The 12551-nt window shown below is 38.1% G+C and overlaps 1 protein-coding gene across 3 annotated transcripts in view; it reads right to left on the bottom strand.

The window, feature by feature from the left end:
* RGL1 (ral guanine nucleotide dissociation stimulator like 1) overlaps nt 1-12551 on the bottom strand; it is a 286150-nt gene that overhangs the window by 88374 nt on the left and 185225 nt on the right. For all 3 annotated transcript variants that reach the window (XM_036863740.1, XM_036863756.1, XM_036863748.1), the window contains one exon: nt 6859-7067. In XM_036863740.1, the coding sequence (XP_036719635.1) occupies nt 6859-7067 (209 nt within the window). The remainder of the gene's footprint in view (nt 1-6858; nt 7068-12551) is intronic.

Raw genomic sequence — 12551 nt, 5'->3', positions numbered from 1 at the left:
TCCTAGTGGTCCAGTGGTTAAGAATCCGTCTTGCAATACAGAGGACGTTGGTTCGAGCCCTGATCAGGGAGCTAAGATCCCACATGCTGTGGGGCAACTAAGCCCACGTGCCACAACTAGAGAGAAGCCAGTGCACTGCAACTAGAGAGAAGCCCACATGCTGCTATGAAGATCCCTTGTGCCGCAACTAAGACCCGACACAGCCAATAAATAAATAAATAAATAAATATTTTTTAAAATTTTCTATTAAAAAAAATAAGAAAGGTACTTTCAAATAGTGATAAGTGCCACGAAGAAAGGAAAACAAGGTAATGATAATCTCTTAAGCACTTAATATTTGCCAGCCACTATACTAAGAATTTTATATTATCAAGCTTAACCCTCATAATAGCCCTATAACTTAGGGTTATTTTTCACTCATTTTATAGATAAGGAAATGAAGCTAGTAAGATAAAGCAACCTGCCCAATGCCGCAGAGCAAGTAAGAACTGCAAAACCGGAATCAAATTCATCTTCTGACGCCCAAGCCCATGCTCTAAACCATCACTATACCTCAGGCATAAATCTCATGACTAAAAGAAAGGCAGGAAAACTGCTTTTCCCATAAAATATCTTCAGACTCTGAAAGGAAGGGGAAGCATATTCGGCACTTATGACAAAATCTATGGAAATAAATAAAATGTTTTCAAGTTTTATATTTGATTGCTTTCTCTATGCTGTGGAGGAACTGGCTTCACTGGCAAGGGCAGCTCCATTCTTGCTGGTTATTGGTGGTGCATCAGCTTTTGCACATGAAGCTGTTACTACTCCAGGTGTCATAAAATATGGATTTAAGATTACTATCCCCATAGTGGTAATATATCTGCATAAATCCTCCCAGGCTTCTTCACTTGCTATCTCCCTACCCTCCAAGAAGAGTTCTCTTTGGGAAGTAGTACACTCAGGTCAGGGGATTTGGTCTGAGTACATCAAACAAACAGAAACACTCCAGACACATGGACCCAGCAGGGACCTTGATGGTCCATGACCTATCTAACCATCTAATATCACTGGCCAACATCCAGTTTTGTTTTGATAATATCCTCCTCCCCCACACAATCCTCTCTTATTGTCTCTGTCATAGAACCTAGCTCTTACCTCCCAAGGATTGTATCGATTTTAGTTACACACATTTGTTTGTATACTTATTTAATGTTACTCTCAGCCATTAAGCATGAAGAGGGCAGGAGTCATGACCTGTCTGTTTACCATTATATGCACAGCACCTTGCACAAAACATGGTAGATATTAAACACCTGGTAAATATCATTTCAATGGATGGATGAATAGGAGCACTGATGTTCAAATGACTTGCTCACTACTGTGTGAAGGGAGTATTCCTCAGGAAATCCAGTTTCCAAGGAAAATCAATTGAGGTAATAGAGAAAAGGATAGCTGAGTGGGATACCCAAATCATCGCTTTCTTTAAAAATAACACTAACATGGGGACTTCTCTGGTGGCGTAGTGGTTAAGAATCCACCTGCCAATGCAGGGGACACGGGTTCAAGCCCTGGTCCAGGAAGATCCCACATGCCGCAGAGCAACTAAGCCCGTGCGCCACAACTACTGAGCCTGCGCTCTAGAGCCCACGAGCCACAACTACTGAGCCCGTGTGCCACAACTACCGAAGCCCGCGTGCCTAGAGCCCATGCTCTCTTTAATTAATTAACTTTTTAAAAAACGTAACATTTTTAAATGACTTTTTAAAGAATATTTATTTATTTGGCTACGCCGGGTCTCAGCTGCAGCACGTGGGATCTTCATTGTGGAATGCGGGATGTTTAGTTGCCGCATACGAACTCTTAGCTGCATCTGGAATCTAGTTCCCTGACCAGGGATCGAACCCAGGCCCCCTGCATTGGGAGCGCGGAGTCTTAGCCATTGGACCACCAGAGAAGTCCCTTAAATGACACTTTAAATTACATGGGAGGTGATTTGGTGTGCTTGAAAAGAGCTTCCAAGTCGGAAAGAGATAGGTTTTAATTCCAACTCTGCCTCTTACTGACTGAATGTTTCTGAGCCTCAATTTTCTTATCTGTAAACATGCAGGTAATGATAAATGAACTAAATAAGATAAAAGTCTGTGAAAATGCATGGCAATCAAACATGGGAATAAGAAATAAGTTCAAAGACCCACTGAATCAGTCTCCTCCCTACGACCTAAAGCAAGCAAATTCAAGTCAGATTGGTCTTAAAAGCATAGTGTTTATGGGATGGCTTCAACCTTTATTCTCTAAAAGTCCTCCACTGGGAGAATTCACTCAAAATGAAGGGGCAATTCAGATTATTACTCAGTCCTTTCCAAACTGTGACCTGAGTGCCATTAGCGGCTTAGCAAAAGTTTCTAGAGATTTAGTTCACCCCATTACGTTTGTCCTTGGCAGTTCTGCTCATTCCTGATCCCAGAGGAAGAGAGAATGACCAAGAAAGAGCCCAAAAGTAGCTTACGTGACAGCTATCTGAAGAAAAATGTAGATATTTGTATAGACACTTCATGGTTCTCAGTGAGGTTCACTAGCTGAAGTAGGTTTCTCCCTACATTTGAGGTTGGGTATTTTCAGTGGTATCCAATTTCCTCACTTTTTTTTTTTTTTTTAATGGTATGGTGGGAAGAATATATTTTTAAGTGAAATGTATGTTTAAAGTTAGAAAAAATAAAATCTCAAAGCCCCAACACAGCTAAACCACAACTCAAACTTTCTCTTAGGTTAAAAGGAAGCCAATGAGCCCTAGAATTAACTCTGAGCCACAGTGAGAAGCACAGAAAACAGGATTTCTTGTTCACTGCTGATCACCCCCAAGTAAGGGATAAAGCAAACACAAGGAATTAGCCATATATGACTTCAAACCACTGTCCACTGGTCATCACAAAGGCTCATATTAGTAAAATGAAAAGAACTATTAAAAATATTTTTAAATCACAGAAAGCAAACAGCTCCATATGAGAAAAGCCACACGATTGGAAGACTTAAGAAAAATCAAAGCTTGATTTCAAATATACTTTTCTCTGGAGGGAAATAAATGCCACAGCATCTGCCTTCAATTCATTCATGACTGGTTAGGATTAGCACATCCCGTAATAACTTCTTGGTGTTAATTTCACAAAGGATAAGTAATCTACTATTAAGAATCCAAGAGAAATCATTTTAAAGATCACATCAGAACACCAGAGACCCAAAAACAAGTCTATCACAATTTACTAAAAATAAAATAGAGTATCTAGCTTATTTTCAGAAAAGGCAAGTTCATGCAGCTTTACTGCTTACCTCCCAATTACAGACATTAAAAACCCCCAACAACCAATTTAAGAACCCAGTGTTTCACAGAATCTGCATTTTGGTTAAAATCAAAGATTAACATTTGGCCATAGGATATAAGAGTGAGTAGGAAATGGAATGAGGAAGAAATATTTATAATGAAGTTTGTACATATATGGACAAATCCAAATTTCTGCAGAGGAAGCAAAATAAGTGGGATTTATTTCTCTGAACTTCTGTAGAACATGTCAGAGTTTCACTATTACACCATTTTAAGTAGTTGTCTACTTGTTTTCTGCATGTAATTATCTTTTGCAGTAAAATATTAAGTTGTCAGGGTGGATCCATGTTTTGCGGGGCCAGCATATATAATCTGAGGGGTCCTCTCTAAGAAAAATAATATAAAATTATGAATGTAAATTACGTAGAGTGTACTGAAAGTGAGGGCCCCTGGAGGTTAAATACCAGCAGCTTCACAGTAAATTCATCACAAGGGTGAGAACTTACCAAGTCTCAAATTTCTGCTTCGTCCATATGGTGTCTTGCAGAGCACTGGGTATTTTATAGACATTCAGTACGTGTTGATTCCACTCATGTCAGAATCAAAGGATCTGACTATGAGATTAAATTCAAGGTCAAGCCTTGGCCTACCTAAACAGTTCAAGATATATCTTAACTCTTCATTCAGTTATACCTTAAATGATTGTTTGAATTAAATGTAATTTGAATTCATGTTGATTCTGTTATTTAACAATTGTCATCTAGTAATATTTTAACAATCCAAAAATGTCTACCCACCGTGATAGGAGAACAAACCGATTTTTTAAAATCATCAAATAAAAGCTGGATGTACACGAGCCACAGACTAAACACTCTAGTTCCTGTGTGTATGCCCACTATTTATGATGAGCAGCTGGAATTCACATGTACTCTTTTACTGACTATGGACATCTGTGGCCTATTATCAATGGAGTTACCCCATAAGCAGAAGAGGTTACCAATTCCAAAGAAAACTTGTAGGAGTTTTTGATGTGTTGACCTATTTCCTCATACCGCCTGCCAACAGTTAGCAAACTGCATCCTTTTTATAAATATGAAACAGTGGAAAGAAAATTCATATAATTCTTCAGGTTCTATTTATAGGTGTGAGGTACTATACAAGCAAACAAACTATGAAAGAAATGACTCACTAATCCCACAGGTTTATACTCCAGGCTTAATATTTTAAGTACTGCTATGTGAAAAAAAAAACTACGGAACTTCCCACCTATGTCGAAGGCCAGAGTTATCTTAACTGGATCACTGCATAATAAAGTATAGACATTTTGTGAATGTTCCTGAATATGAACATATCAATAACCATTGGTCCAAACGATTTCACTCTATATGCATCTATGAGGAAAATATCTTGAGAAAAACTCACTGTTATCAACAACCTTATTCACATCGTAACAGAATTAGATTATTAAAGGCCTTTCTTAAGACTGATAAACATGACTGCATAAAAAGGATTTTTATTGTCTTCATAAAAAAGAATATTTGTAAACAACTTTTAAAACTAAGGGACAAATTAGAAAAAAAATATTTCCAACATATGATAGGCAAAAAAACCTAATTTTGATAATATACAAAGAGTTACAATTAGATGATCAACAATTAGATAACAATAGTCCAAACTAAAAATAAGGGTATGAACAGAGAGTTCACAAAAAACACAAATGACCAATAAGTATTTTAAAACATGCTATACCTCACTCATAAATGTAAGAAACATAAATATAAAAACAATGAGCTACTTTTCAATGGACAGATGATAGCAGAGATGGTTTCCATTGTAGACATGAAAATACAGCTGGCAAGAGTGTAGGGAAAGCAAAGGGACACTCTCATTTCCTATGCACAGGAGAGTGGTTGGTACAACTTTCTGGAGGGCAGTCTAGCAACATCTTTCACATTTTAAAATGCTTGTATGTTTTGACCCATCAGTTGCTCTTCTATGAAATTATCCTATAGAGTCCTCAAACAAATACTTAGAAAATATATACTCAAAGACACTCTTTGCAGCATTGTTTAAAAGTTTAAAAACAAATTAAACTGGAGAGAGCTTAACTGTCCATCCATAGAATATTCCATTCAATAAGTACTGTAAAGCCACTAAAAAGAATATAGTAAATCTATCTACATGTGCTGACTTTAAAATAACAATAACTTACATTTCTTGAGCTTTCACTATGCCAGCCGCTGTTCTAAGCCCTTTATATATGTTGAAGAACTTACTGAGTAAAAAAATCTCCAAGATAAAGATAAGCGAAAAAAGCAAGGTGCAGAACACGCTGTGTACTATGATTCTATTTATATCGTAAATATATATGATAAATATTATACATAAATTAAAATATATAAGCACACATTTATATACACCCAGAAAAACTTGGGAATAATACAGAAGGAATAATTTACAGTTATTATTCAGGAAGAATGGGACTGGAAATGGGACTTGGGGAAATAGAAATTTTTTTCTTTTAATTTCTTACTTTTTTTTCATAATTTTCTGAATTGTTTGAACTTTATATACATGGATTACTTCTATTTTTAAAATGTTAATATGTGTTATCTGCCTAATTAGGTTACAGTCTGTGTCTGTTTATTTTTTTTTCTTCCTACTTCCACGTATTTTAAAAAACCTAATAAATGTTACTTAGGAAAAAGTAGTAATATGAGAAAACATTAATGTTTCTTTTTATACCCTTCTATGGTATAAGAATTTTTAACACGAGCATCTATTACTTTCAAAATTTAAAAAATCTAGTTAAAAATCAATATTCACTAAGTCAAACAGAACACCCTATCTTCCTTCTTTCCTTCCTTCCTTATGCAGGAAACCCCAGAATACAAGGATGTGGATGAGGGCGCTCATGATTCTAAAGCAACCGTTTAGCTGACAGTTTTCTTCTTCCCAATACCAAGTCAATTTAATAATAATTTTTAAAAGATCAAGCTTAATTATATAAATAAAACAAAAATCATGGGGGGAAATACAGCTATCAATTATCAACGTGTGAATTATAATGTACACTGCTCTATTTATTCTACGTAACATATGACTTAACAACATAGATCAAGGACGATATGTCTGTGCATACCCGTAAAGCAGCCAATACATGGTGACTGTTAATAGTACATTTAGCACTTTTAATTCTCACAACAACCCAATAAGATTCCTGGTTAACTGACTAATTTAGAAAATTATGAAAATATGGAGAAATTTTTAGAGTGGCAAATGATAACTGAAATCTATAAACAATTGAATCTACCTTTATGATAGGTACCCCTAACTCTTTTATAGATGTTTTTGTGAGATATTTTTACCGTGAAATGGACCGTGAAGAAGCTCCTGAATCATCTCCATGCCCTTTGTGCCAAAGGTCCTTCCTTCCAGGTAACCCTTCCTCACGCGTCTCTCTCTCAGCATACCAAGTGCAGGCGATTCAGAACCTCATGCCTTCGCTCTGCAAACAGCCTGACCTTTCTGTCGCCTCTCACACCCCTTCAGGTTCTTACCTGTCCAGCAGCAGCTCCAGCACTTCTTTAGTGGAGGCAAAGCCTCTGTACGTTGACAGGAAGATGCTGATGTAGGTAAAGTCATTGTCCCCAAAAGCCGTCAGCAGGTTCTCCACGAGCTTCTCCAACGTGCCAGCTTTTATGGTCCTGATCTTACACGTCTCATACTGACTGACTGTATGCCCCGGAGGCAGCTGGTCGCCTTCAACCTGTACAATAAATTCATGATTTTGATCAGGAGGAATGACTCCCTAAGGTAAAACTGAAAACATTGAAGTTGTTGAAGCATGTTTTCCCTTACTCTTCATTTCCCTACAGGAAGTCAGGTAAGGCAATCCTCTCACCTGGGAGTGTAGTAGAGCGGGATGGGCGGGCGGGGGGCATGTAGGGGTGGTTTGTGCGTTCCCTTCCTCTCTAGAAGTAGAGGTATTACTTCATAGAGGTTACATGTGCTTCTACTTACTTCCCTATCAAGAACTAGGTTGCTGGCATATTCTGTCGAGAATGCTTTCTATGACCCCAGGATCAAGTTTAGCAAATCTTTATCAATCACTCCCTTTGTACTGTTCCACGGTAAGTTTTCAAACTCATTTTCGAAGACAGCTCCTACAATGGTGTGCCGGAACCGATCGTGCTGGCTTTGGAGAGCTGATTGTTAAATTTTTAGATTTGTGTGGGAGTACATTCTCCACAGACATCCAGGGAGATCTGACCTGATCTGATGTTCTTTAGCTCATGGGAGGCAATACATTTTCTGATTCAGTATCACTGGTAATCAACAGAGTTGGCTGAGAAGCAGTTGTACGGAGCAGACCTCGGCTAATCTCTGACGAGTAATGGAAAGTGTAGGTGGGTGCATGACCACTGCCTTCTGGAGACTTGCAATGTACAAGAGAAGACGTTTCCTCGTGAAAAGTAGCTATCACATGAGAATGAAACTGTGAATAGTATTGGTAGGTATAACTGCACCTTGGAGGCATAAACCATAATACTAAAGAACTGATTAGTGATAATATCTGTAAAGCTTCAAAACTGAGCATGAGGGAAGTGAAATAAACTGAAGAAAAACACAGGTGTGCCTTACATTCTACAATAAACCTGTGCCTAACAAATTACACAGTGACGTGATTTTCAAAGTTTAACCTGTCCTTCACAGGCATAGGGGAAGATGCCCTACAGAGAGGCACTTTTTCTAAGCAAATAATCATTCTAAGTGATGCAAACAATCACCAGGCGATGTCTCTGAATTTTAAGTGTGAATTGTTTTAAATCAGATTTTCCTAAATTGAAATAATCAGACATGTGAAAATTAAAGAAGAGGGGCAAAAAAAGAGAGAACCGAATCTCTTAATGATGATATTGTGCTTGTTAAGTCACGTGTTTGCTATTTCTTCGCCTGGCCTGTCAAAAGTTAAACCACTGGAAGGAAATTAGCAGGCAAGATTGCCTTCTGTAAGACCAAAGCAAAGGCCATCACTTTTAGAAGGGGCTTAGAATAGCTTAATGCCATCACAGCTAACTGCTAGCAGGAATTAATATTAAGACTCCAGCATATGCGGTGGATGACTTGATTTCTTTATTTAATTTTTGAAAGATACTTTTACTTTACCAAGGAAAGGGTTCTGGTTCAGTCAAAATACCGAAATGTTTCTTTAGGCCTCTTAGGCCTGTTGACTCAGATCATGGCCTTACAATCATTCTTTATCACACTGTATGTAGTTTTAGAATAGGCCTAATAGTATCCATCTGTCTTCCAGGAGCTTCAGTGAACTTTAACTAGAAACAATAAATGAAGAATATATATGGTTTCAAAGTCTAATTATGTTTTTAATTACTTGGTACAGTGTTGTCCTAAGTGTGTGCTGTAAAACACTAGTTCCAAAACAAAAGGTCCTGCAGTCAAGTTTGGAAACTATAGAGTTAAACAAAGTCCAATATACTTCTTTGTTGCAGAATTTCTTTATGTTTTTAATATGTTAACATGTATGAAACTCCAAAAGAAGGATATGGTATATGACATTTTCTAATGGATTTCCCTTTAGTCTCAGAGCATCTTGCAGAACGTCAGAATGAACATACTTTGGAAAATGTTAGCTTAGTAAGTCACTGTGATGCATTTCGAACTTAATTCACATTTGCCAGTTTTTACTTAAAAAAAGAAAAATCAAGACATTATAAAATAAAATGTTAATTTTTATCTTCAAACATCTATGTTCCAAACTTACGGTTACCAAGGGGGAAAGAGGGGGATGGGATGACCGGGAGATTGGGACTGACATACATACACTACCATGTACAAAATAGATAACTAATGAGAACCTACTATATAGCACGGGGAACTCTACTCAGTGCTCTGTGGTGACCTAAATGGGAAGGAAATCTAAAAACGAGTGTATATATGTATACGTATGACTGATTCGCTTTGCTGTACAGCAAGAAACTAACACAACCTTGTAAAGCAACTATACTCCAATAAAAATTAATGTAAAAAAAAAAATCTATGTTCCTTTGATCTCTTTCTTAATACCAAAATTTAGGGATACTCTGTGTTTTTTACTTTGCCACCTCAAAAGATCTGGCCAAAATAATGATCAGGCTGATAATATTAAAAAGTAGTAGTTAAAAAAATATACCTCAGGGGCTTCCCTGGTGGCGCAGTGGTTGAGAATCTGCCTGCCAATGCAGGGGACACGGGTTCGAGCCCTGGTCTGGGAAGATCCCACATGTCGCGGAGCGACTAAGCCCGTGAGCCACAACTACTGAGCCTGCGCGTCTGGAGCCTGTGCTCTGCAATGGGAGGGGCCGCGATAGTGAGAGGCCCGCGCACCGCGATGAAGAGTGGCCCCCACTTGCCGCAACTGGAGAAAGCCCTCGCACAGAAACAAAGACCCAACACAGCCATAAATTAAAATAAAATAAAATAAAATAAAATAAAAAATATACCTCAATTTCAAATGTTAACAACAACAAAAGGAATGGCTTCTCAGTTTCTACAGATATTCAAGCTCTAATCCTAAATCAAGTTTCCTTACCTTGTGACAATGTCAGGGTTCCCTCACCAAACAGTTTTAGAATTTGATGATTCTTATTTTACTCACAATGCAAATTCCACTTTAAGTCTTTTCTTATTAGAAGTAATAACTATTTAAAAGAACTGATTTTTCCCTAAGCAGTGATGTCGCCAAAAATCCAAACACAGAGAAAAATGCTTGTCAAAGACCCTGATGAAGTGGGTCCCTTTTCCTGCCAGAAAGCAGATTTGGCAGCAAGCCAAGGTTCTCCCTGGGGAATGGAATCATGTTACTCATTAACCCAGTCGCCTCCCTTCACTCCTCCTTTCACTCTGAAAAAAATCTCAGTACGCATGCTTGATCCCCATAAGTTCCTTCAATGGTTTCTGTTCCTCAGTGTTTTTACCTGTACATTAGGAAGAACCATGATTGAGCTAACAGAATGGCTAACAGAATATTCTGAATATTTAGATTTTAAAAATCATTCTCTCATTGCAACAGGTGAGCATCAATGGCAATATCATAAAATGAAGTACAGGAATTGCTCTGATGCCTAGAGTCATTCTCACAAAAATTAACAATGCAATTTAAGGGCTTCCCTGGTGGCGCAGTGGTTGAGAATCTGCCTGCCAATGCGGGGCACACGGGTTCGAGCCCTGGTCTGGGAAGATCCTACATGCCGCGGAACTACTATAGTCCGTGAGCCACAATTACTGAGCCTGCGCGTCTGGAGCCTGTGCTCCGCAACAAGAGAGGCCGCGATAGTGAGAGGCCCGCGCACCGCGATGAAGAGTGGACCCCACTTGCCTCAACTAGAGAAAGCCCTCGCACAGAAACGAAGACCCAACACAGCCATAAATAAATAAATAAAATTTTAAAATATATATATATATACTGGACTTACTTCAAAAAAAAAAATGCAATTTAAGATGTCAGAGCACTTGCTTACTCTCATTTTCTGCACATTTGCTAAGTACCCTAATATCTCTTTGCTAGAGCAGGGGGAAGGCCAGATTTTCGAAGATGAGTTTTAATTTACCAACCTTCAAATAAAGTACATTTTTATGAAATAAAAATTTTGTAATTATCTGCTTGTTACTGGAACTGAAATAAAATTATACAAAAGTGAAACACACAAAAATACACTACGCCTATGGTTAGAATGGAGAAGCTAAAATTGTAGTTTCATTTTTGCAGCAAAATATTCAACAGCTACATGACCCTTAAGAGACTTTAGGGTCTGTTTTTGTTTGTAATATCTCAATACGTTTAAATTCTAGTTTAAAAGAATAGTTGGGAGAGGCGGCGGGGAGAGCCTTGGCAGACAAGTGTTTAAAAACCCAGACTTAGAGAGCAAGACATGGAGGGCTGAGCCTGCCCTCTGGGTTAGCACGCTAACAGGAAACAGCTCAATCTGGATTTAATCAGAGACCATCGCTTTACTGACAAGATCATGATACTGAGGCCACAAGAATGTTTCATGATTGTTTTTTTGGCCAATCCTTCTGCCATTAGAATTCAGCTTTTCCTAAGAGAACATGTCTGACTCCTATGGGGTAAATATCTAAAACCTTGCCCAACTGTCCTAGCCACGGAATTTCCATAATTACCAATTTTGACATAAGGGGAACAGGAGAAAGAGAATGTGAGAGATGAAATGTGCCATGTTTCAATCGTGTTTCCAGTCATTGAGAAATATACTCTCTCGCCTTCTAAAACGTAAACTGTTCACAACTTGGGTGTTTCTAATTTTTAAAAAATTGTCTTCAATCAATATAATCCTTTAGTCATCTGATACTTTAACAGGGAACGTGTTAAGTAAACAACCTCATTAGACTGGAGACGGTATGAAGTCCTTCTCCAAGCCATGCTTAATCTTCAGTACATCATTCTCAGGCAGCCTGGCTTGAGCAGAAACGTAAATAGTGAGCACTCTTCCAGTCATACGTAACTCCCTAAGAAAATCTAAAACCCAGAGTCAAGGTTTTACAGAACTTTAAGAATAGCACGTTACTCTCTGTACGCTCATCCCGGAACACCAAGGGTCCATTTTGTAACATCTATTCAAATGCTCTGTAACCACCACCCAGAAACAATAAGAAACCACCCCAGTATAGGAAATGCTGTGAGATGACTCACAAACTCTGATCATTTGTCCATATTGCCCAAATACGTATAGATTAAATGTCCTTGCCATGCAAAGAAAAAATATGTGTATGTAATGGCACAAAGCGGAACGTTATGGAGAGGCCAGTGCATCTGAGTATAGAGATCTATTTACACGTGGGACATTCAGAGATGTAAGGCATAGTCTATATGAAACCTAAGGCATGTGATGTCAAGCTCAGTGTGAACTTCTGCATCGTGTGAACTTCCACTCTGGGTGTCAGCTAACTTCTTTTGCTAGGTTAGGGTTGCCAGGATGCCCAGCTAAATTTTAATTTCAGAAAAATAATAAATAATTGAGTAATTTGGGAGCGTAAGTATGTCTCATGCAGTAATTAGGACCTATTCATACTGAAAAATGATTTGTTGTTCATCTGAGTTTCCAAATTAACCTGGCATCCTGTATTTTTATTTCCTAAGTCTGCCAACTTGCTGCTAAGTGCATACAAAGGGTACGGAATGGATCTCTCATTTTTTCATCTACTTATTCAGGCACACATTAACCAAACGGTACTA

Source organism: Balaenoptera musculus, chromosome 1, assembly GCF_009873245.2.
Source record: "Balaenoptera musculus isolate JJ_BM4_2016_0621 chromosome 1, mBalMus1.pri.v3, whole genome shotgun sequence".
In the NCBI taxonomy this organism is placed as follows: domain Eukaryota; kingdom Metazoa; phylum Chordata; class Mammalia; order Artiodactyla; family Balaenopteridae; genus Balaenoptera; species Balaenoptera musculus.
This window is presented reverse-complemented; position numbering and strand designations above follow the sequence as displayed.